The 26,427-nt window shown below is 37.5% G+C and overlaps 1 protein-coding gene across 2 annotated transcripts; it reads right to left on the bottom strand.

The window, feature by feature from the left end:
• Positions 1–4,522: 4,522 nt before the first annotated feature.
• Positions 4,523–18,217, bottom strand: LOC127619769 (zinc finger protein 37-like). 2 transcript variants are annotated; one of them, XM_052092751.1, is made up of 4 exons: positions 17,768–18,217; positions 8,900–9,211; positions 7,924–8,241; positions 4,523–4,963 (listed from the first exon to the last, which is right to left on the bottom strand). In XM_052092751.1, the coding sequence occupies exons 1-4, from the start codon at positions 18,099–18,101 to the stop codon at positions 4,527–4,529; spliced, it is 1,401 nt and encodes a 466-aa protein (XP_051948711.1). In that variant the 5' UTR covers positions 18,102–18,217; the 3' UTR covers positions 4,523–4,526. The 2 variants fall into 2 exon arrangements, with proteins under 2 accessions (XP_051948711.1, XP_051948712.1); XM_052092752.1 differs by having other exon boundaries at positions 7,948–8,241.
• Positions 18,218–26,427: the final 8,210 nt, after the last annotated feature.

The following is a 26,427-nucleotide window of genomic DNA, read 5'->3' as shown; positions in this document are numbered from 1 at the left end:
CTGGATCATGCCATGGATTTTCAGTAAATTACCAAATAACACCAATTGTCACCCTGATAGGTTTTAAAAGTTGTCCGATTTCACATCTCTATATGATACATCTACAAGCATCACACATTTTGCATGCCCAAACTGACTGATATTGGCTACTAACGTTTTCTCAACAGTAAAATACTACCAAAACTAAACCCAAATGCAGTTTTACAAATTTGACAGAGCACTTATATATTTTTTTTATTCAAAAAGTAAATATGATAAAACCATTTGAACGAGTCATGAGGTAATGAACAATCTGTTTTCAATGTAATGCTTTCAGACTACCAACATAAGTGAGGTATAGAGGTGTGCAGAAACAGGGAAACAGTGCAAAATGTACAATGGAGTAAAGAAAAAACATAACCACAAATTGAAACAATGAAAAGGGAAAAAAATTGCACTAGTAATACTTGACATGTATTGGTCAGAAAGTATAAAATAAATGTAAAGCTACTTTGTTGTAAAATTAGAAAAACACTAACCATGATCCATGGAAAAATTTTGATCCAATTGGTCAATAACGGCTATAAGCAATTATGATGCATTTCAATATTACAGGAATCTGTTTAAAAGCATGGCAATACATTTATTTTTAATTGGATATTTCTCTGTAAAAAGCAAGAAATCAACTGATAAAAAAAAAAAATAGTCTACATGCATAACGTAAAACAAAAAGGCCGAAGTAATTTGTGTTAGAACAATGCAGTTCTCTGGGAAAATTACTGCATTTAAAAGGTCTTCAAACGTAGGCAATATATTTTTTTGCAGCGTGTTTGGCAGATGGTTGCTCTTCATCTTGCTTAAATGAAAAAAAAACTTCTTTACAGGGTATCAATGCAGGTCAGTTCATTTATAACCATGATGATTTCCATGATAGCCAGTGACAGTGGAAATGCACACACAAATGATCTAGGCATTAGATTGGAGAACACTACGTACTGCACAATGTTGCAATGTAGAGAGCTATAAGAGCGTATCAAAGATTTGCCAAAAGTAACTGAATAAATAGGGGTGTTAACTATTTAACTGCCCTTTTTTTAAACGAACATTTATTGTCCAACATATGGCCATTTAGTGCTTCGAATATTCATATTTGAACTGCCCGAATTAAAATTTCACTTTTTCAAATACATCAATTCCTCTTTAGTTATTTTTATCCATCACTGTAATGAGCTGCAATGACCAATTAGCATAATGTATCCACCCTGGTACCCTGCAGTCTGCATAGATCAAAAACATTGAGCTGTTTTAACTGCTGAGTAACATCCTTTAATTACCCAGCAGTCAAGATTCGTAACATGGAAACGAGAATTAGTAATGTTGCTGACCATATCTCGACTACCTTGTTCAGACAGATAAGCGAAATTGGAAATCATTGTCAAAGATAATAACAAAGACAAACAAATGTTGGTTTTCCAAGTGCTGGTACATCTTGTGCACAGTGAGTGGCACCGATTTTGTCATTAGTACAGACTAGTTTTTCTAGCCATGTGGATATTCCATGTCTTTGGCGCATATGCCTGTTGTTAACTGTGCTAAAAGAGTATCCCATAGCAGTCATACTACGCATGCGTTAAACATATTCGTATGAGCTTGCATACAAATGAGTATACATGTGCCTGGAATTGTGGCAACACACACAGATGGGTCAAAGTAGGGCAAGACAACGATGTAAACGCCGTTAAAGAAATAGTTTATGTAGGTCCACACAATGCAAGTGAATGGTGACCAAAACGTTGAAGCTCCAAAAACCACAAAGGCAGCATAAAAGTAATCCATAAGTCTCCAGCGGTTTAATCCATGTCTTCTTGAAGTGATCCAATCAGTTTTCGGTCAGAACTCACCAAAGTATATCTCCTTTTCACTATAAATCTTGACTTCTGCAGTCTCTTAGCCGATCATGATTTCAAGCGCGATTACACTTCCTAGCGACATGTCAAGCACTAGAAAGTGTAATCGAGCTTGAAATAATTATCCTGCCTAGAGATTGCACTGGCAAGATGTACAGTGAAAAAGTTATATTTTGGTCTGTTCTCACCCAAAATCAATGAGAAAACTTAAAGACATGTAATAAACCACTGGAGACTTATGGATAACTTTTATGCTGCCTTTATGTGCTTCAACGTTTTTGGTCACCATTCACTTACATTATTTGTACCTACAGAGCTGAAATTTTCAAACTCTTTGTTTGTGTTCTGCAGAAGACATACTCATCTGGGATGGCATGAGGGTGAGTAAATGATGAGAGAATTGTAATTTTTGCGTGAACTATTCCTTTAACTTGTAGTCTGAAAGACAGTAAAGACATCTATATGGTTTTAAACTCCAGTAGAGAAATAGTCCAGTACCACATAGCAGTCATAGCGCAGTACGCACAAGGTCAAATGGAGTATACTTTAATAAGCTAGTGTTCGACTGTACGCATACGTTGGGGAAGGTATAAAAAACTAGGTATACTTTGGGCTTCGGCGCTTGATAGTGCATGAGACGTAACAGCATGTGGAAAAACAAAGTATTCCCTAACCTTGAATACCCAAGCCCTCCGACCATTAAGATAAGCTTATTTAACAGTTATTACTAGGCACTAGCAACAGATGATGCACTTGAAAATTTTACAGTGTATCTTCTGTGTTCATATTCATTATACCGCAATACTCCAAACATTTGGACAGCAGTTTGGTTTTGGGGTTCATTTTTTTGGCCCATAACACAAAAATAAAAAACTGCAGTCTTCAGAGTATAAATGGTCTAAAAAGGTTTCCAATGATTTTTATCTTTGGGTCGCAAACTCTTGGTACCTTCTTGTCATGACATATGTGATATAGGAACTTCAAAACAAAAGAAGCCACATTTTTCCATTGTATTACAAAAAAAAGAAAAACGAAAACAAATAGCAAGTGGGCAAAACCGATAAGCCGGCCCCATTCCATTCTCAAGTTCACCATTGTAAACGTTTCTGACCAGGATCTTACTCCTTATATTTCAGAAGTCCCAAAAGATGACACAGTCCCAGCGATGAGGTATAGATCCAAAAACTAACAGTAACATCTTATACTTTTCCATCATGCTTATTATTGAGAGAGCTATTGTAAAACATCTGATTTATGAGTCGGTAAGTGGGAATGTGCGTAATGTGGGAGTCCACCTTTAGCGTTCCCTTTGATGCAGGGTGTAAATCGAAAATGTAGGGTCCATCTGCCAATATGGGAAACAAATAGTGTCTTCCCTGAGGAAGACTCTGTATATTCAGATAGATTTCCACATATATTTTAAATCACCGATACTGGAAAACACACCTTCACAACAGGCAACTGAGCATTGTTTCAGATAGAGCTTTGTGTATATATATATATATATATATCCAATAAAACACTACACACAAGGAAGACGCTACTCCAGGATACTGATGGGGAATCTAGAAAAAGTTTGTGATCTCCAATCCCCAACTATTAAGCCCCTTCTACAGTCATTAAAACAAGAACATAAAAGGGAGACGAATGGGGGAAATCATTTGGAACGGTTTGGAATAAATTGGAATTTGAGTTTCTTTCCAATCAATGTCAAGTTCTCGTCACAAGGTCATAACTTAAGTCAAAACATTTAAGGAAGTGTTCTCGTTCCTTAATGGTTCATCCACACACTCCTTACCTCTTGAAGATATCTTTTTGGCCATTTACATCAAACAATGATTCATATCAACTGTGCAAGTTCAAGTCAAAAGCTGTAAGCCACCCTGTAACATCTTTTTTTGTTGATACAAGGTTCAGAAGAACTTCGAGAATTGGTTCGACATCTTCATTTTTAAAAAAGAATCCAGTACGACATCTAAAAGTATATTATGAAGAGGTATTTCATGTTGAGTACTCAGAAATGGTAAATTTGATCGCAAGAGAAACATTCTAAAATTTCTGGTTTATTTTTTATCACATTCAGAAGTTTGTACAAAGAAATACAAGACCAACATGCTGCAAGGGACCCACGAAGAGCTCAAGCACCATCTATCGCTACTCTTTGCTACACACTCCTTTATCTTTCCCTTTAGGACATCTAGGCTAAAGTCACTGACTGGATTGTTGTAATTCACATTCAGTTTTAATCATTGCTTTTGAAATATTTACATTTCAAAATCTTTAAAAATGTGTATTGTGAAAACTCATTCGCCTAAAGTGAAAGAAATTCTTCACTTCTTATTGTGATGGTCTACACCACCCTATTCAATTATTTACACTGCCTACACACAGCTAGGAGTTACTGGCATTTTGTTTTTCTTCTAATAAACGTTGAAGGATGATAAATCCTTTTTCTTTTATCTCAGAGTACCTTCAAATTAGGGCTACAATGTGATCAAATTCTGAATTCGAAACAAATCTAACAGCCCTGAATTGAATTCTGCTAATGATCTAATGCTAACCCACTCAAAGAAACAAGAAATACTGCGAAAAATCTATCCATCCCTGTTCCATTCATAACCCCCCCAAATCTACATTTTTTCATATTGTTTTGCCTGTGTGCATCCGTAAGTGCGCTTGGAGCTTTGACGACTGGGAGAAAATCTTTCCACACTCTTGGCATCGGTTGGGTGTCTCATGCGTTAGCTGGTGGGCTCTGAGAAGATGCACGCGGCTGAACTTCCTGCCACAATTTTTGCAAGCATGGGACTTCCTCCTGCTTTTGTGTTTCAAGGATTCCTGCCTGTCTAATTCGTGAGTTCTTGTCTCATCTCCCTCATCTTCATCCTCCTCTTTTTTCATATTTGTTGAGATCTGATCACCCTTTGATCCTTTGCTGACTTGTGAATCAGATGGATCCAGGGACACTTCCAGACTGGGAACAGCATCCATGGACTCCTCATCATCCTCAAGCAACTGGTACGGTAGAGTCAAGAGTCTTTGCAACATTGATGGGGATCTGATATTAGAATCATCGCCTACAGATAAAGCAGAAAAAGAGAGAAATTTAAAACTTCAAATTACAGTGCCATACAGTAAAGACACACAAACAGTCTGTTTCACCTATATATTTTTGACATATATTAACACTGTTCTACTAAATTAGTTCATGGATAAATTAAACCTGAAAAAATTAAATGGGTCTCTAAAAAAACAAAAAAAAAAAAACAGGATTGAACAGGAAACAACGGTCTTCACAGGTGAACAATATATTGTTTGCATAACTTTACATTTATTCTCAAGTGAGAAAGGTGTGGCATTTTAAGCTTAAGAGTTAGACATAGCTCAAAAAAATATTAAAATTAACGCTTTAATGTTCACATTTTAAATAGCAAAACAACTTGGCATAAATATAATCAATATTTATGGTAGGGAAGCACCGATGTATTGGTAGCTGATATTTATCGGCCAGTTATTGACCAAATAAACAAATATCGGTTATAAGCATGAAAATGCCAATATGAAAAAACAATGGTTTATTTATAACTGTTAGTAACACAAGTTGTAAAAACTATGTGAATTCAAATACACAATATAGAAATAATAATAGCCACAATATATAGAAGGGCTGGCACTCCTAAAAACGTGAAATATTTACTCACATTTATAAGGAAAAACCAGCCTTACAGATGTAGCAAAAATAAAAGTTGCACTTACTGTAGAATACATGATTAGGGAAACCATCCAAAATGCTTTAAAAACCAGCAGACTTTGACTTCTGAGATATTGGTATGATATCAATTAATGCTGCATGATTGATTGAATTAAGATTGAAATCACAATATTGTGTGATTACTAAAATTTAAAAGGCTGCATTTCTGTGTTTAGAAGTACAAAATATACTTATTTTATATCATGCTATCATATTCAGTTATTTTTTGTTTATCTTTTATCTTCTAATGATCATTTATTGTTGCAGTCTTTAAAATTATGGCCTGTCATGCGTCACAGATCCAATCCATGTTCAATGGAAATTGTTTATCGTTAGGACAGTAACAAAGCGTTTGTAACTTTTTGTACATTTTAAGCAGAATTCCTAAGTTAAACAGTGATCCGATTCTAAAATTAGGTAAGTGGCAAAATATCCTTATCAGCCTATTTTGTTTCAGTATTTCAACACTTTCAGTATTGGTATGGTGTAATCAATATAATTTTTTTATTATCATTAATAAATTATTAACAGTGCATATTGTGTTTTTATTGTTGTAGTCTAATGGTTTAGTTATTATTGTGTCAAAAAGCAGAAATAGAACCATAATTAAAAGTTATATTCCTTATCATTTATTGGACTTAAAACAAACAAACAAACAAACAAACAGTAAAACAAATCCACTAAACAGTTGCGCCACTTTTGCACGTGGTATTTCAGCGCAAAAAACCTGTGTTTTATTCACAAACCACCCCCAATCTAGTTTAAATATGCAGTTCAGTGCTAAAATAGCACTACGTCTTGAGTATTAAATTAAATCATTCTAATTTCTTTCCATGCTTTCCATGTTAAAGGGGTCAGTCATGTCATGATGAATGAAATTTTCCTTGATATTTTGACATTTCTACTATAAAATCATGCTGTAAATTATGATCACCTCTACGGTGAAAAAACAGCAATGCCGATATTACGTCATTGTAACTTGACCCCGCCCACTGGCGCTCGGTTCGTAAATAGAGAGAGCAGGACAAACAGGCCTAGTGTGGCCAACTTACTATTCCTGAACACAAACGGGGACCCATCTAGAATATTTTGCATGATTTTTGTATATAACATGCACTAGACAGACATCTTTGACCGTTGACATGTATTTCACGCCACTTTAAAATGTCACGGTGTAAAATTACAACTCTGAAAAGGAGAAGTCATTCTCTTTCATTCAGCTACTCTGCCTCTTGCTGTTTGGAGCACAAACTGCTCAAATGGTTCTTTTGCCCATTTGCACTATTTTTAATAGTTGGGAGTATGTAAACATGCACTAGATGGATGTCTTTGACCGTTTTGATGCGTTTCTAGCTTCAGTGCACAATGATACTGTATGTGTGTGTGTGTGTCTTCATTGTGCATGGGAATATGTATGTGTGGACCCGATCGCAAAACCGTGAGTAAATGGTTTCTTTCATGAATGTGTCAAATGTCATGACTGTGTGATAGTTTATGGCGCTGCATGGCTTACAATAAAAGAAAAGATTAATATATTTGTATGAGATTTGTATGAGATGTGAGATGTGCGTTAAGTGTAATCCCTGAAATTTTTATACTGTTGTGGAGTTGGTTTATTCTCTTTCGATTGGGTTTCAATTAAGGCTGTATTCGAGAGGCTGCACAATGTTAGCCAGTCATACCAGAGGGTGCTAACTTTGATGTTTAAATGAGGCGCTTAGGCCAAAACCAAGCTTTTCAAAACGGTGGACAATTATCCTATATAACAAAATTATGACCGTTATGGTGCAACAAAATGGCACTAAAATGATCAGTGGACCTCAGGGAAGATAATAAAATTGTACAGAAAAAAAAACTATTTAATGACCCTTTTAAATAGGCCCTATAAGAGCAATATAATCAGACATATATCCTTACACATGGCAAATTAATGTGGGCCCTCAGCATGTTAAAGAGATGATTTAGATGTGTGGATTACTGTAGTGGAATAATGCTGTACGGTCTTGGCAGTGTGTGTCAGATTGTGGAGGTCTGCTGCATTCTTCCGGCCCGCAAAGCAGAATTAGCACAGATTTTGTGGTCGCGTTTGCACCATTGCCGATTTGCACAATTCCTTTAGTAAAATCGGGTGCTAAAGGAGCATGGGCAAAAACAAAAAAGTGCTTTACCTTTTGCCTCAATTCAATCTTAGTGATTTTCCCATGTATTGGTTAAATTACTAAAAACAAACAACTATACATCAATCTCTACCAGATAGCACCAGATCATCATGACAGTGCAGCCTACCTGTGGAACTGACAACAGGAATACCTTTAGTGTCCGAGGAAAGAGAAACAACCTCCAAATCTTTTGCTTGCAACCATGGAAGCTGCCCCATCTCAAGCTCCAGCTTCCTTTGAGAGGCCAGACAAGACGGCATGAGCGTCTCCCGAATTAAGCTGTCCATGTCGCTCATCGACCCTGAGCCAAGCCCAGAGCATTCCTCTTTACTGGTAGTGACCTCTTTGATCTGAAAAAGGTCACTGCACCACTTTTGTCCAAAGACTTTATCCAGAATGGGTACCCAGTCCTGGGCCACTGCAATCACGGTCTGCTTGTCTGCTTCTATTTAGCAAAAACAGAAAAGAGGAAGAGTTGTAGAATAATTACTTATTTTTTTAGGCCCTGCTTGAAAAGACAAAGGGCCTATCCAACTTTACATCGCTATATACATTCTAATGAAAGGAATATCCCATACAAGTTTAGCTCAATCGAAGGCATAATGTTGATTATGACTACCAAAAATATTATTTAGGCTTGTCCCTCCTTTTCTTAAAAAAAAAAAAGCAAAAATCACGGTAACAGAAAGACACTTATGATGGAAGTGAATGAGGCCTATCTGTAAACATTATATATGTTAAAATTATTTTAGTATGGTAAAATGTCTTATAACCTTATCTGTGTACAGTTATTCAGTATTAAAACTGCATTGCCATGATGACTTAACGCCGTAAACCTAATACAACTGTTTATTAGAGCTCAAATAAACACAAGTGCTTTTATAAAATTATAAAAATTCACATTTCTCCCTTTAACCCCTTGATAAATTGGCCCATTCACTTCCATATGTGTAAGTGCCTCACTCACTTTTAAAGAATGTACTAGTCGAAATTAATTTGTAGTAATCAACATTATGCCACAAATGCTGTCGATTGAGCTTAACATATATAGAACCTGGAATAATTTTTTAATAAATAGTAGATATCAAGAAGATATTTGGTACCATTGGTGGTTTCCATCTGTTCCTTTTCCCATGCTATTTTGGGTGACAGGTCAGGCACGCCTTGTGACTCCTGCCTTTTCACTTTGGAACTGCTCGGAGAGTCCGAGTCGTTTTCACAGTCCTCTGTTTCTGCATCAGCCACCTCATTGTCCTCCACTAGGTTCTTGTGCTGCAGTTGCTCTTTCAATATATGGTTTTCCCGCTCTTTCTTGGTAAACTCCACGAGCAGGTCGTCAAAGTTGTCTTCCACAATTTTGGTCAGTTCACAAACGGCGAATTCCAGGACATGTTCCATAACGGCTTTTAACTGACCTTAAAATGGACACAAAGTAGAGACATTTCATGACACGTTTACTGAGACATTATTATCAGTAATATTTTTGTGACTCAAAAACCTCTTTGTTCTATGCCGTACTGAACTGCGTGCAATAAGATGCAATCGCTGTTTACTGTCAGCAAGCAAAAGCTCAGATCCAGAGACTCAATTTGGCTGTCACGATTTGAACACAATTCAAGTAAAATGCCAATACAAATGATTTTCTGTGGCATCTTTTGTCCATGTTTCTCTGTGCAGAGTAACTAAATGAACTGTTTTAATTCATTAGAAAGAGACCCTTGAAATGAACACAAGAAATTTGAAGAAACAATAGTAGGATCATTGTCCAGGTTTGCTTTGTTTTACGTCTTAGCTTTATAATCCTGACTGAAACCCAGAAAACAGATGAGACAAATGAAACCCAGAGACACAATGAGACATTTGCTTTCAACTGTCTGGTATTGTTGGTGCAATGCTGCTCATTCATATTGGGAATATTATAGAGTACAAACTGGTTACATTTGCCTTCTGTCTTTGAGTTTAAGAAATCTTAACTTGACTTTCTCTACTGGTCTGTTATTTTTATTATTGCTTATGTTGAACAGCTATAACTTTTTATTCCTATGGTGACAATTCACTAAACTTTTCATACACGAAGGGTCTGTGGACACATGCATTTTGTGTAATTTTGGGATGGCTGGGATGTGTGCAATAATCAGTTTCAGCTAAAGACTTACAATTTCACATGCGAGTCACCCACCTCTTGTGGAACACATTTGCCTCAAGGACCCATAAGTTAATGCATGACTTTTTAAAATACCTGGCCTTAAAAAATACTGAACCAATAATTAAACTGAAGATTTTTTTAATGGTTATCTATTGACATGGCTTTTATATGCATGCCAAATTAAAATTGCTTCAATAATAAAATGTTCAATGTTTTCAATCAAGTTTTGGTGGATCTAAAAACTAAAATATAAGACAGTCAATACAACAGCATGAACTGTAATGTTAAAAGTTGATTGGACAATGCAAATAACATTCATCACAAGCGGAGTTCTCCACATTTTACGAAATGAACGGAAAAGAAGGTAGAAGACGACATTTTTAAATCATTTGGATGCAATAAAGATGGTTTTAGTCAAGCAGTAGTAAAAGTGTTGTGGTTTATCATTGACGTTTTAGTTAATTATAAACATTAAGTTTCTCCATAACCAATGCACAAAGAAAATTTTAAAGTGAAATATTAAGACAACCACAAAAACCCTATCAGGTATAACAGGGTCTTATTAGTTTATTCTATAGCAGTGGTCGGCAACCTTTTTGACATGGAGTGCCATTTTCCTGGTCAATGGCTGTAAGCGTCTCTTCTATGAGTTGCGTGAATGTCCCGATCTAAGGGGGAGAGATTGAAACTGCATCCGGCTGATGCACACTCTGACACGAGGACGCTAATCCCAAAGGGTGCTCGCTTAATGCAGCTAGATTATAACGTATTGGCTCGCGACTTATCGAATCATAGGTCACTGTGCATTTCTTATCTTTAAGGAAATTGTCAATACGCAGCTTTATTAATAAGAGAGAATTTTTGTGAGTTAAAAATGGATTGAAGTGAACAGAAAGTTGAGAGAGGAAGTCTTCACCCATTATACACGGCAACAAAATATGTTTTTGATTTGATTTTGTTACTTTTTTTCCAATATAAATATCTAAAACTCCTTTAAAACTACGTAATTTTTTTAGCAACTATACTGCAGAAGAAAAAATTGTTATCCGAGAATGTTGAATATAATATTATATATTTTAAAATATCTAAAAATTCTTACAAAAAAAAAGATGCATTCACCTGAGCAGCAGCATACAAGATATTTAGACTTGATTTTAGAGAATAGATCTTGAATATGAGTGTATTTTGTCTTTACTGCACTCGCAGAAGTATAACAAATTAAAAAATACACTTATATACAAAACACACTTACTGTATATTCAAGATACATTCTCTTAAAACTAAATATCTTATATGTTGCTTCTCAGGTGAATGCATCTTTTTTTTAAAGGATTTTTAGACATTTTTAAATGGAAAACTAGACAAAAAACACTTGATAACAATAGAATTTGTTTTGCAGTGAATTTCTTTACTGAATTAAACTTCCCCCTTTAATTCAGTAAATGTCATATAGATGTATTTTGAAAATATTTTTTTTCCTCTTTATTGTTAGTAAGCACGTTTAATACAACCTTTTAAAGGGGTCATATAATGCCATTTTTGTACAAGTTAATATGAATCTTTAGGGTCTAAATGAAAACTTTGTAATATACTTTTATTAAATTCTCATTAGTATTTTAAGAAAACACTAATTTTAACTGCTCAAAAACAGCTCTGTTTTCAGCACGCCGTTTCAGAGCATATGACTTTAAATGATAATGAGCTTTGGTCACCCCGCCCCTCCGTTCTGGAGTTATTCTCTGTATAACTGTTTTTTTGACATTACTTCTTAATCAGTAACATACAAGTAAACCAGGTGTAACTTAGTGTTACCATGTTAACTGTAACACCTCCGTACACAGTTTTTAATAACACAATAACCATAACGCGTTGTTCATTATAAACGTGGGATTATGAATTATATTGAGAACGTCGTAACGTTATGGAAAACATGCCGTAATGTACCCTGAGTGTAAACATTAGCCACATTCATTGTGAAGCGTGCAAGCGATTTGCAACGATTAATATAAAGGTTAATAAAACGTTACACTTACTTCTTCTGGAGGTGCAGAGGGAATATAAATAGTTGGTACCGAATCTTTTTTCAGCAGCAGCTTCTTAGCAAAACCAGCTTTATACTGACCCTCGTTTATAAAGCAGTCTGGTGAAAAATTATTCGCGCAAACATGAACGCATTGACGTTGCTCGTGGGGAATATTCCCATCGTAAACAAAACTCAGCCACTGTGTCTTCAGCGGTTCAGATTTAGGAACATCAAAATGACTGCTGTGTTCGTTATTACACCGAAGAACAGAAAACCACAATCGCTTAGGCGCTATTCTGCTCCAGTGTATCAACAATGATGACGGACTATGATTGACAGCTCGCTCACGAGCGAGGGACGAGTCTGTGTTGAAACACTGCTGTCAATCAACAATCCTGGGAGGGGCGTCCGACCGTGTGACGTCACACGGCTCGATTTGAGGCAGGGGAAAATATATAAGGAGATTAAAACAAAAACACTGGATGGATTTTTATCATAATAGGATGGTTGTGTACAGGCACAGCCAACACACATTTCAGTACAATCAACTTGAAAAAGTGCATGTACCATTATATGACCCCTTTAAGTCGGGAAACAAGCAGAATAATCGTTTAAGAGCTAATGATTAACCGTTGCAAGAATCGCGGAATAGTCATTCTAATAATCGTTAGATTAATCGATTATCAAAATAATCGTTAGTTGCAGCCCTACACGTAATCAACAGCGAGCGATGTTATAAGGCTATTATATTTATATTAAGTTTTTCGCACCTGCATTCCAATCTACATCTTGATGTAATCCTTCCTCATGACCACGCAGCGTGCTTTTCATCAGTTGAATTGGAGGCTAAATACAGGTGCTGAATTTATATACATAAAATAGTCTACACCTCTCGCTGTTGCTGGCGTACCAGTGATTACCCTCAAGCATGCCATAGGTTGCAGACCCTGTTCTATATTGAGAAAAATAAAATTAAGCAAATCCTGGAACATTGCACTGATTTTTCAATTATGAACAATGTCTCTAATTTTAACTTGCACCAAATCAGAAATACCTATACTTTGGCACAATGTTCAAGTCTAATTGAGACCAAGCCAAGATAAGGAGTCTCTAAAAACCCAGCAGCCTATATTTCAGGACAGAAAATGATTCTACTTTGAGGTTCCCATGGTGATGGGGTGCTGTGGGTTAAAAGCAAATTGGAGAGAAATGCAGCAGGTTCAAATTTCAAGATGGAAGCTAGCATGGACTTTTAGGCCTCCAAGTAATGACATCCCAGTCCACCTCCTTTCAGCAATAAGGGCTTTAAAACGCACAGCATGCAGTCCCCTCCATTCTACACTTGACTGTATGGAGCCCATTTTGGGTAGACCACTAAAAATACTCTTTCAACAACACTACGTCTAATAGTCCAAGCATGCCAGAAAATGACACTTAGGCTAATGCTTTACTGTTGGAGCATACTTAAGATACACCAACACAAACATATTATTGCCACACATATTATATACTAGTGATAGTTATATAATCATGATTATATTAATAATTTAAAAAAAAAAAAATGTTTAAACATTGTGCATTATGAGTTTTGTTCATGATACATTTGAATGAAACTTGAAAACACTTAATTCAGTAAAAATAAAAGGGAAAACAGAATTTAAGATTTCATTGGGCCCTATATGCTATTTTGTTCTATTAAATCAGAATTTGACAGTTCAAATTGTTCAGGAAGTGTTAAGAGAGCAAGTCCTTTTTCAACTTAAAAACAATGGCCTACAAGACTTCTAACTATACTGCAGAGTGAGCCAGGTGTGACTTGTATGAGGGAATTATCATATAATCTAAGCAACTGTTCAGCAACATGAGAATCATTAAAACCACAAAGACTTATCAATGGTATGGCAGATAATGTACTTAAAAGCAAAATTGCATAAGATATTTTGTCTTGTTTTCAGAGAAATTCAACCAAATTTGGAAAAATGTATGTTTAAAATGATAATTTGCCAAAAGGGTAAGAAAAAAATTTATTCAGTACAACAGCAAATGACCTTGTGAAGATGCTGGAGGAAACATGTAGACAAGTATCTATATCCACATTAAAACATGTCCTATATCAACATAACCTGAATGGCCCCCCAGCAAGGATGAATCCACTGCTCCAAAACTGCCATAAAAAAGCCAGACTATGCATGTGCACATGGGGACAAAGATCTTCATTTTTGATCTTGTCTGATGAAACAAATGTAATTGTTTGGCCATAATGACCATCATTATGTTTAGAGGAAAAGGGGTGAGGCTTGCAAGTCGAAGAACACATGAACACTGTGAAGCATGGGGGTGTCAGCATCATGTTGTGGGGGGTGCTTTGCTACTGAAGGGACTGGTGCACTTCACAAAATAGATCTCATCATGAGGAAGGAAAATTATGTGGATATATTGAAGCAACATCTCAAGGCATCAGCCAAGAATTTAAAGCAGGGTCACTTATGGGTCTTCCAAATGGACAATGACCCCAATCATATCTCCAAATTTGTGGCAAAATGGCATAAGGACAAGTCAAGGTTTTGGAGAGGTCATCACAAAGCCCTGACCTCAATCTAATAGAAAATTGGTGGGCAGAACTGAAAAAGCATGTGCGAGCAAAGAGGCCTACAAACCTGACTCAGTTGCACCAGTTCTGTCTGGAGGAATGGGCCAAACTTCCAGCAACTTATTATGAGAAGCTTGTGGAAGGCTACCCAAAACATTTGACCCAAGTTAAACTATTTAAATGGCAATTGTATGTAAACTTAAATCATTTTCTCTATTATTATTATTATGACATTTCACATTCTTAAAATGAAGTAGTGATCCTAACTGACCTAAGACCGGGAATGTTTTCTACGATTAAATGTCAGGAATTGTGAAAAACTGAGTTTAAATGTATTTGGCTAAGATGCATGTAAACTTCTGACTTCAACTGTAGATTGAGCAGGCTCCTTTTGAGCAAATCTGACTCTACTACTTTTGTAAGCATACCACTAGTAGCCTGTTTCTTGAGCCATAATGTTATCGGCCATGACAGAAAGTGGATCACAGACATTCTCTGTTCTGCTCCTTTTCCAATTGGCTGCAGTTCCTGTCTATGTAGTGTGAAGTCTATCATCATGATATTCCCCTCAAACCCCAGCCACAGATAGCCTCCACAGGGTTGGGTAGGTGTGGCTTCCCCTAACAACCACCATCGGTCAAACACATACCCATGACTACCATAACTGCAGTATAAAAAGCAGCGCTAAGGTGCAGCTCGACGACAGAAGCGCCATCGCCCCATCTAGCCATTGGCAGTGGTCATAACAAATCAGCCATACCCCAAAGAGACAGCCTCTGTTCACATGTATACACAGGCCTGAGGACAGCTGACTAAGATGCATTTCAAAAGACCAGACTTCAAAAACTTCCTTCAATGAATCCATTTGCAACAAAGACAAAACATTCCCATTGGTCACTGCAGTCTGAAACAATGCCTCGCTCCTCTACAAACTCCTTGGACCAATATAGTAGACTTGCACACTTCCTCCCTTAGAGTTAATGACCCGTTCGGAAAAACCCCCCAAAAAACCTAAAGCCAGTGGCCCCTGCAGCTGTACGGACATACGCACTGTGCGTACCATGGGCACTCCGACTGACCTGAGAAATATTTACTCTCAGAATATTTCACCGATCATGAAATGTGTCCTGTATTACTGTTGGCTCTTTAAAAGAACAAGCAATGCCCAATTTGAATAATTATTTTGAGTCTGGCTTGAAACCACACAGGCTTGAAAAACAGTCTGAATCGATTCGTGATTCAGTACAATTCGTTCAGAGCGCTCGGTCACTGAATCATTTGGAGCGGTTTCTCACACAGTAAAACAGTATCGGGATATTTACGAAAACAGCGCTGGATAAAGTGTCAATTTACCTACGGTCACTGAGACAAAAGGCTGTCTTTTTGAGAGGTAACTTTGAGAAACTTCAGCTATTTCTGTGTCATGTGAACAAGGAGCTGTTCCAACTAAACATGTTTTTGCGTCCACTCACACGTTAAAAACGCGTCTCGAGACACCTGCGTTCTGCTCTATTCGCTGTGGCGCTTTTTGCTTTTTTAGCATGAAAATGAGTCTGTCTGAACGGTTACTGAAATAAATGCTTATCCCAATGTCACCAGAATTGAAAGATTTGTTGTTGTTTTTTGCAACAACAAAAAATGTATCTCACTGGGAGCATGCCCCGGATCCCCCAAGATATAAGGTTTATTAGACAGATTTAGAGGTCTGCGACCGACGGGACCGAGAACCTGACAGGTTTTGTGTCGGGTTCAGGTTTTTGATTGCTGAAAAAATAAACAGGCCTACCGATCTTTTTTTGCACATGTGCTCTCACTCACAAACGAGTTAGGGGCCGTTCACAACAAATGTGTTTTTGCGCACATCTGTTTCCCTTTGTTTAAACATTTGCTGGACGAACATCTTTGACATTTGCACAGTGTCTCGATTTTTCTTCAGCGTCTCGTGCAGGACCAGCAATATTTAAACACTATGTCAAGTTAAAAATAACTTCACATTTTCAAAAATGCATGTTGAGACACCTGCGCTCCGTTTCATTCTTTGCACTGCCTCTAGATTGTTTTTAGCGCAGTTGTCACAAAGATTTTACCTTCTGAATAAGTTCAGGCTGCATAGAGGGGATTGTTAAATTGTTTCGTTTTATTCTAGATTTGTTGTGCACTAAGTGAAGTTTCAGCAAATAAATGGTAAGGCAATGCTTTTTTCCCCCTTCTGCTCTAGTGTACTAAGGGGCTGCTGTGCCTAGTTAAAACTGTATGTTTACCATTTCAGTACTGTTAAGAACATATATGCTTACATAAAATACAGCTATACTAGGAGAAGAAATTAGATAGTAAACAATTTCAGGTTCGGGTCGGGCTTAAAATGAGACAGAATCGTTCGGGTTGATTAGGGTCAGTCCACACGGTCTCGGGTTTCATTTTAAGGCCCGTGCAGACCTCTAGGCAGATTTCCATACCCTTAGATTAAATCCCATGCCCAGCTATGTGAAGACCATAGTCAGAGAAGCGCCATTTTTAATTGTTGACAGGAATGAAAACGAGGCTCTGAGCGTCGAGATAGACTTGCAGTCTATTTAGTGGTTCTACTATTGTATAAAACGATGTTGATGGTTCAGGTGACAAAATCTTAAAAACATTTTATTTAGAAGACAAAAAAACTCCAGAAAACATGAGTTGGGACAATTATGACCTTTATGCAGCGCACTCGATCCCTCTCAGCCTCGTTTTCGTTCCCGTCAAATATTTCAATCGCAGCAATTCTAAACAAGGTCAATAACAACCCGTTAATTTCAACAGCCTAAAACATTACCAGGGAACATAGGTAGTGTAAATACAAACGTATACTGAACAAATAAATAAGTTGGGCTTTAAATAAAATACACATTTCACTAAACATCCTCGTGTGGTTTGAATATAACAAAACGACCATTCGTGCCAAGATATTATTATTACAATAATAAGATACGTTTAACCACATTAGGGAATTGAAACATGGGTGCACAAGTAGACCAAGTTTATTTTGACTTCCTCCTTCCGTTCAAAATGGTGTTTAGCTTTGTTTTTTATAAACCCAGTCACTGCGCACCAACCCACAGGATCAGATTAGCGTTATAAATATATGCACCTCCATAATTAGAAAATTACTACGCACTTCTCTTTATTTTGGTTTATTAAAAGCGCAGTTTTAATCAAGTGCTCACAAATAACCTTACCAACTGCTCGCCCTTTCTGTTCACGCCTGAACGTCTGAGACTGCACGCGACATTCTGTGCTCTGACTGGGGGTGTGTTGCTTTGTTCCATCGTTCGAGTCTTTACGTCTCTTAGACGCATTGATTTTCCTTTTGCCTCCGTGCTCCAGCTCCTGGGACTGAATGGTCGCCCTCAAACGCTGATTTTCCTGCTCTTTGGTGGCCGTTTCCAATAACATTGAATTCAAAGTGGCCCCAGCAGTCTTGGTGATTTCCTGCACGGCGAGCTGCACTACCTGCTCCAGTGCGGATTCCAGCTGACCTTGGAAAAACGAAATGTACAAGTCACCGTTCATGTTTACGACCACTCCGTTGGAAGACCTCTTTCATTCTTCCTCTTCCCACCCCCCAGAATAGTGTCAAATATACAGAAGTCCTCCTAAACAACTGGCACAGTTACCCGTTTCTCTCGAAAAACGCATCGCGCGCATGTATGTGTGTGTGTATACGCCCCTTTGGATGCAGTACCGTACTGCACTCCGTGAAGTCGCAAACAGAATCCACAGAAATCTCCTACGCCATTTTGGCCCAAATATGAAAACATCTGCGCACCTAACCCAGAAATGAGTAAATCAAGCCAGAATAAAACGACATTTCAGGATTAAACTAAATTAGTTTTTTTTAGCCATATGGGTAGGCTATTAGTGGATCTGTCATTGAGATAAGAGTGAGTGATATGCATAAATAAAACGGTTAACCCTTGACCTCTAGATAAGGGTTGCCACCTGTCCCGTAAAATACGGGATCGTCCTGTATTTAAAGATAATATTATGCGTCCCATATCTAATTTGTCCCCTATATAAACTGGTCACATGGCGGCACTGTAAAAGTGTCCCAGATCTCTAATTTAATATTGATATAAGTTGGAAAATATGCCTATGGTGGGTAAATGACCATCAGAAAAGTCCACGAATGGTGCTAATAATGGTGGATTGTTTTCGATATAAATGTTCAATAAGATCAAACCATGTATGAATACAATCACTGAGTCATAAAGACAAGTACAGGTGAAGGAAAAATATAAATATGTGTAAACAAATCAAAATGCATACATAAATAAGGAGACAAATAATCGAAAAGATAAAAATAAATATATTTTTAGCATATAAAGTTCTAATTTCAATATATAAGAGGGTATTACATTTTTATTAATAATGCATATTAACTCTTAAAGCATTAATATTTTGCTTTAAAGTTAAAATTAAGTGTCCCTTATTTTGAAACTTCAAAAGTGGCAACCCTATAAGTGTACCCAATATTGATGCCCCACTATGACATATTATTATACACAGTTATATACACAAATTTGTTTCGCACCTACAATTAGAGACTGTGGCAAGGGACACAAAACTCCATAAGATGTTGGTTAATGGAGAAAAATAACCTTGGTTGAAACCAGACTCACTGTGTGGGCCAGTTCCTCTCTGGCTAAACAACATGAATATAATGCCAATATTAGTTATTTATGTGCAGTGCAGGTCATGGTTTAAAATGAGTAAATTAATTAAGCGTTAAGGTCCAGTGTTTAATGTCTTTGAAGTCCATCCTGGATTAATTGTAGAAGTTCACATTGATGCATTGTCCTTTGTTAGTTGGCTGATGAAGGCTTTTGTTGGCAATTAAATGATAGTCTATGTATTCCAGTTCATAGTCTAGTGTAGTCCATCGTGGTAGCTCAGTGGTAAAGACAGTGTCTCCAGTTAGGCTTCCTAATCAATCAGTTAGCCCGGATGCTAGGGTAGAGTCACGTTGGGATAACCTACTTGTGGTCGATATAATGTGCATTGGGAATTGGCTTTGTTGAGGAAAAAAGAGGATAAACAAAAACAGTTCAACCATGGTGAGGTTCAGTGATGTCCAAGGTTCAGGCAGTGGCATATGAAGTATCCAATTTCATTCAGATGGAGTTGGTTCATCCTCTGAAGTCCATTGTAATAGATAGAATGGCTGGCACCGGCTGCATATAGTCGTCATCACTCAGAGACACGTAGCAGTGGAGTCAGAAACAAAGCTGGATCTGGTAGGCTCTGGTAACCTCAGTATATGAATCCTGAGGTTGAGGCATGGAAAAAAATACTATTAGCATAGATGGCATTCAATTGTGTGCAGTTATACATTATGATAGATGTCTCTGGTTCCGGCAGACCTAACTAAAGCAGCCTAATTGTTAGTTGAAGGATAAATGAGGTGTATGCCTGGTTAAATATATGAGTCTTTAGTCTAGAGTTAAACTGAGTGAGTGTGTCTGCATCTCGAACAGTGCTAGGGAGATTATTCCATGTTCTTGGTGTTAATAACAAGTCAGAATTTTGAGCATAATGAACATGGTGGAATATAGCATGTCAGAAGGTCACTTAAGTACTGTGGAGCTAGACCATTCAAAGCTTTATATGTAGTTAACAGAATTTTGAAATGGATACAAGAAGATGAAATTAATAGCCAATGTAATGACGATAGAATGGGGCTAATGAGAGCATATTTCTTGGTTGTAGTCAGCACTCTGGCTGCTGCATTTTGAACCAATTGAAGTTTTTTTATTGATCTTGCTGGACATCCTCCCAGTAATGCATTTCAATAATCTAGTCTTGAGATCATAAATGCATTAATTCGTTTTTTTTGGCATCAGCAACAGAGAGCCACAGAACAGAGGAGATATTGAGAGGAAGCGGTTGGGCGAGTACAGGCCCAGTTCCAAATCAAAATCACTGAGGGTGCTTCTGAAAAATTAGGGGTGTTCTGTATAAAGTGGGGATGTATCATAATTACAATTTTTTTTAATAGATTAAATCATGTTTAAATGCTACTTAACATAAAGAAAAGTTTGTTTCGTTAATGTACAAAACATTCATTGCTTCTGGGTTTTTTTTCCCATGATCTGTCGCTGAAAATGACAGCAAGGACACATTTATAAGTTTTGATGCAGCAAAAGGATTTTTGTGTTTGCTGGTATTCAAGAAAATCTGCTTGCCAATTTACAGTATTAATCTTATATATTCAATTGAGCAGGGGTGTGCAGTTATTTTGGTACTTAAATATGCTTAATCAGCCATTAAGTAAAATATGGAACAGAGAAGATAAAAAGTTCTGCATAGTTGTATCTTTTAAGCCCAGACTTTCACTAAATGAATGATGCACAATTTTCTGAAGTGTACCGATGGGACCATTCTGCTATTGCTTGAATGTTTGCTGCTATATTTTCTATCAAGTGTTAGTAAAACTGAATAAAGGCTGTATTATTAATTGATTGTTTTACCATACTTCAATGCAATGGAAATGTTGTATTCAGTTTAACACTCTATATCAGGGGTCTGGTTTAAAAGTAAAATAATATATTCGGGAAAGAGATTCTAAAAGCTTAATTTAAATCAACCTGTTTACATGCTCATTGGTAATGATGTGGGTCTTGTCAATGTTTGGCACCCCATTCAGCACACCACTGAATAAAACAGGCTGCATGACACTGATAAATGTTTACCGCCAGAGTAACATTCACATACTGGTGTGAAGGACTTCAGCATTTAACAAATAACATGAAGAATAAATATATTCTTCTATCACTTGGTTTTACTTGCGTGCCCCCTCTGTGCACTATTGAGTGCTAAGTTGATGTTTGTTGTTTTTTTGTGGAGAGAAATTGCATGCACTTTCATAAATTGTGTATGACATAAGGCAAAATATTTCCAATTGGTGCAAATATAAATCTTTGTTTGGGGTGTTGCATAAATTATCTAGCAACCCTGAGCACATTAAAAGCTTGTGGATGCACGATAGGCCCAAAAGCCGGATAAATGAAAGATCTAATAAAAAACATTCATGATCAATTGACCCACTGGCATTAGTTTGCCCTGGTCTGCAATGGATGGTAAATGGTAAATGGTCTGCACTTATATAGCACTTTTTTTAACCTTAGAGGTTACCAAAGCGCTTTACACTGTTTTCCCAATCACCCATTCACACACACACTCATGCACCAATGGTGGCAGAGCTGCCATGCAAGGCGCTAACCTGCCATTGGGAGCAACTTGGGGTTCAGTGTCTTGCCCAAGGTCACTTCAGCATGTTGGGTCGTGTGGGCCGGGAATCAAAACACCAACCCTGCGATTTGGATGGTGCTCTAAGCTTCGTTTGAGGGTGCTTAGCATCCTCAAGCACCCCCGTAGAACCGGGACTGGGCGAGTATCACGGTAGTTTATTACAGATTCAAATGTGCATTGTGGAAAATAAGCTGGCAATGTATTTATATAGAAATCCAATAAATCCTTTAGAGAAAAAAGTTTGGACAGTTAAGACTTTTTAACATAATATAGTGTTTAGCACATACAACAACAAATTTTTTTTATCTGAAAATAACAAAACATGTTATGTATATTACTAGATATTAAATTAATGCAGTACTACTTTACTGTATTATATTACATTAATATTATATGAATATTCCGTTACCCCATCATAATAAAATAATAAGCTCCACACTTCTGCCTTTAAATCCTCAAAAATTGGCCTCATTCACTTCCATGCCTTTTGCCTTACTTTTACCTAAATGTTTGCTTCTTCTTTATTTTTTTTATTTTTTTTACATCAAAATTATTTTTATGGTAGGCCACAAATGCTGTCGATTGAGCTTAATTTTGTATTGGTCAGAATATTTTTTAAAGCACTTTGCTTTGTGCAGTACTGGACAGGAAAAGACAATCATGGCATTTTTTGGTGACCTAAGAAAAAAAGAAAAAAGAAGGAAAACAATGTATTAAAAATGCAACGATGGAACTTTAAAAAGTTAAAGCAAAAGTTTGTCTCTTGTGTGTTTGATGCATTCAAATTGCAGGAAATGAAAAGAGCTCCTTCCTGCATCGTGCATGCGGTCCTTGATCACAAGTATAGGCCTACCACAGCCACGGTTCCTCTTCCAAGCAACAGAGGAAGAAGACTGAACCCAACACAGTTTGGAGTGGTTGCCAACCTGGGTAAAGTGAGAGAAAGTGATAATGCTACAGCAATATTTGCATTGTAAGTAGCCTCAGTACCTGGCCTATAAACATAATACCACATTTTCTTACAGGACTACTCTCATAAAATCTTGTGTATTTTTCCACTGCAGTAAAGCTGTATTGGAAATTAGTTTTTACATTCACCTAGTAAATTAAGGGACTGTCGCAACAATTGTGACACTACGCTACACCACCCATTCTGTTCTATTATTTATTTATATGTACATACTGTAATTACACCTATACATAGCCATATTCTACTACTCTCATCCTGTACATACACTTACACTTATTCTTACTGCTCTTATGTTACCACACTGCACATATTTGTACATATCTATCTATATGGTTCATACAGATTATCCATATTTACTGTTTTCTTACTATATATTCTGCTAATACATTGCATATAGCTATATTATTCTACTACTATTTCAAATGTCACTGCTACTACATTGCACATCTGTACATGTTGTTCATACACTTCTCATATTACATAGCCATATTTATTCTGCACTATAACGCTGCAATATATTTCTGTACCTGCCTATGCACCACCTGTCTATACTTGATTATCACATTGCACTTTTCTGCTTTTTTGCACTTCTGGTTGGACGCAAACTGCATTTCGTTGTCTTTGTACTTGTACTCTGCACAATGACAATAAAGTTGAATCTAATCTAATCTAAAAGTGCATAACATTAAAACATTAAATTATAATTCCAAGATAAAAAACATGCGTAGCATCATACAAATAGAATGTAATGGTGTGAATTAAATGGAGTAGCATGAATAAATAATTTAAAGCTGTGAATGGGTTATTCACTAGGAACTTTAACATTGTTTTAACATTGAATTCTAACATTTTCTTCTAACTCATAGAAACAGGTGTTGTTATAGCACCTGCAATGCATTCACAAACACCTGCAACACACCTTACATGGCTTGGGATTTTATATATATAGATAGATATTCTGTTACGCCCTCTAGGCGTATGTGTTTTGTTTTCTCTCTGTGTGTTTTCTGTTGCAGGAGCCTGCCCCATTGGTTCCTCCATTTGCCTTTGTTCCAGCCAATCACCGCCTGTCTTGTGTGATCAGCCAATTGCACGTGGAGTCTTGAGATCACCAAGGTCTATAAAATCCAAGATGGCTGTGATATGAGGAGACCTGTTTTTGTATTGCTTGTGGTTTTTATTGACAAGCCTCTCAGTCTGTTTCTGTGTTTTGTTTTCATTCATTTCAACTTTGTAAGGTCCTTGGACCTTTCAGGTATCATGTTATATTTTTGAATTGGGAACAGGTTAGGGGCCCTGCACATGTTGCAACATGTAGACCTTAACACTGTCTAGTAACACCAGGTAAGGAGTGGTTGCCACCAATTGTAAGTTTTTGTTTTAGCTAGATTAGGCAGATTTATTTTGTGTTTTTGTTTTCAGTAAGACTTTTCTGCCTTTGGTTAGTTGGTTTTTGGTTTTCCTTTGTTTCTTTTTGTTGGCAACATTCTCGTTCCCTTTTCACCATTTTTGTGTTCTTTTGTTTTGTTTGTATGTAAATATGTAAATGCATTTAATTCTCAGTAAAGCCTGCTTCTTGTGCTTCAATCCTTGCTGGTGGTCTGCTTAAGATTCTGTTTATTTATATAGGGTTGTTCTAGTTGGTTTGGTTCTGGTTTATGTTGATGTCCCTTCGATACCCCTAGATTAATGAGAGAGAGAGAGAGAGAGAGAGAGAGAGATGTATTTTTTTAAATGTTTAAATCGATATAACTTTCTAGTCATGTGACCTGATGATGTCACACCACATGTTATATAATTACAAACACCTGACCCGGATCATACTTGAATTTTGGAAATATGATTTTGTGTATTTTGTATGGATTTTTGACATTTTTAAATCTATAGAACTTCCTGGTCATGTGACTTGATGATGCCACTCCACCTTGTGGACGCCGCTCTAGCCTGCAGGATGGTGTTCATAACTGATGGAGCTAATCCTGTCACGTTTGGCAGGCTCCGTTCAGGGGCCAAATGTGCAGGTTCCAGAGCTCTCAGCGGTATTTCCCAAGGGGGACTGACCAGTAGCTTCAGCATCTCCGGAAACCATGACTGTTTGGGCCATTTCGGTGCAACCAGTAGAACCACTTCTCTGTCCTCTCAAATTTTGCAGATGACAGAATGGAGGCATACCTAAGAGAACGCATGCTTGTGTTTCTCGGGCCATTTGTGAGCCATGGCATCTACCCCTGGTGAGGCTTGGGACATGTAGTACCAGAGGGGACATTGGGTTCTCTCCGCAGAGACAAACAGGTCACAAATTCTCAGGGACGTCTGAGAATGAAGCCTCCATTTTGCTCCATTAGCTCCCTGGAGGGACATTGGATCCACACAGCAGTTCAGGTAGCCTGGGACGTTTGGCACACATAAGGAAAGGAGATGGCGCTCGCTCCAAAAGAGGAGGTGCCATGTCAGGCTCAACATTGGCAGCGATTGGATTCTGCCCTGGCAATTTATGTAATTTACTACTGTCATGTTGTCCAATCGAACAACATGAAAGAAGCAGCCCCTCACACCTGAGCATGTGCAGAGTTGGACATGTGCCACACCTTTGTGAGCTCTGTGTGGACCTCCGGGAAGAATGGCGCTACTCTTTGGGACACAGTCTTATGATGGTGGCCGGACAGTAGGAACCATTCATCCAGACGAGATCTTTCCAGTTTGACCTGGAGGGGACCACTGTAAGCCGAGTTCCTTGATCACCCATGATAGGACGCAAAGCAGCTCAGTATCAGTGGCGTGTGTACACTCCTCACCCTCACCAGAGGGAGAAGTGGCAATATCCTCTGTCGGGCCTGACCACTCGACATAAATGCTGCGATGGACATGGCGTTGTCCCCATCATCAGATCCGGCAGGGGAGCAGGTCAGTCGTCTCACTGCAGGCGGTGTGCTGTCATGGTGATGAGTCATCTTGCTTGTGTCTGAGGGCGAAGAACCCATCCGCTGGTGGAGTGTTTCTTGATGGCAGCAGAGATGAGAGGGCTTGTCAAGAGATGAGAGGGCTTGTCAAGATGAGAGATGAACTCGCTGTCTTGAAGGAGAGATATTCTGAGGAAATGTTGTTTTCAGATCCAAGATATAGGCCAACTGCTCGCCTAAAGGGGCGGACTCAAACACCATTGCAATATTAGAATTGGCATTATTGTACAAAAGGATTCAATTAGGTCATTGAGAAAGGAATTTCCCATAGAGTCAGCAATGTTGAGAGACCGTAATCGAAAAGGAACAATTGATACTTACTGAATGAGAGCGTTTTAAACATAGGGAAACTTGTTTTCATTGGGTTTGCAATTAATAATAAACTACATTTTGATCAGTTCCTCACTTAAATGCATATGCTGTATGTATTATATGGTTTTGTGACATAGAATTTATTGCAGAATTTATAAGGACAACTGAGTATTACTCTTTTACTTCCTGTTTGGAGCATGACATCCACCAGAAAACATCTGCTTGGACAAGAAGAGATCATTCTGTAGCTCAATGGAAAGTGTTGGGCATTCACAACACCAAGAGCATTGGTTCAAACTCCATGTCAGGCATCATCCAAACTACAAGTTGTGGTCACTTATTAAAA

The sequence above is a fragment of the Xyrauchen texanus genome, chromosome 26 (genome assembly GCF_025860055.1).
Source record: "Xyrauchen texanus isolate HMW12.3.18 chromosome 26, RBS_HiC_50CHRs, whole genome shotgun sequence".
Lineage (NCBI taxonomy): Eukaryota > Metazoa > Chordata > Actinopteri > Cypriniformes > Catostomidae > Xyrauchen > Xyrauchen texanus.
The sequence above is the reverse complement of the archived record's forward strand: the minus strand, read 5'-3'. Positions and strand labels throughout refer to the sequence as shown.

Excerpts from the sequence above, each read along its gene's own strand:
- LOC127619769 (XM_052092751.1), bottom strand. The coding sequence starts at position 18,101 with ATGAACGGTGACTTGTACATTTCGTTTTTCCAAGGTCAGCTGGAATCC. Across the intron at positions 8,242-8,899 it reads ACAGATGGAAACCACCAATG|AAGCAGACAAGCAGACCGTG; the intron begins GTACCAAATATC and ends TTTGCTAAATAG. Across the intron at positions 4,964-7,923 it reads TCCTGTTGTCAGTTCCACAG|GCGATGATTCTAATATCAGA; the intron begins GTAGGCTGCACT and ends CTTTATCTGTAG.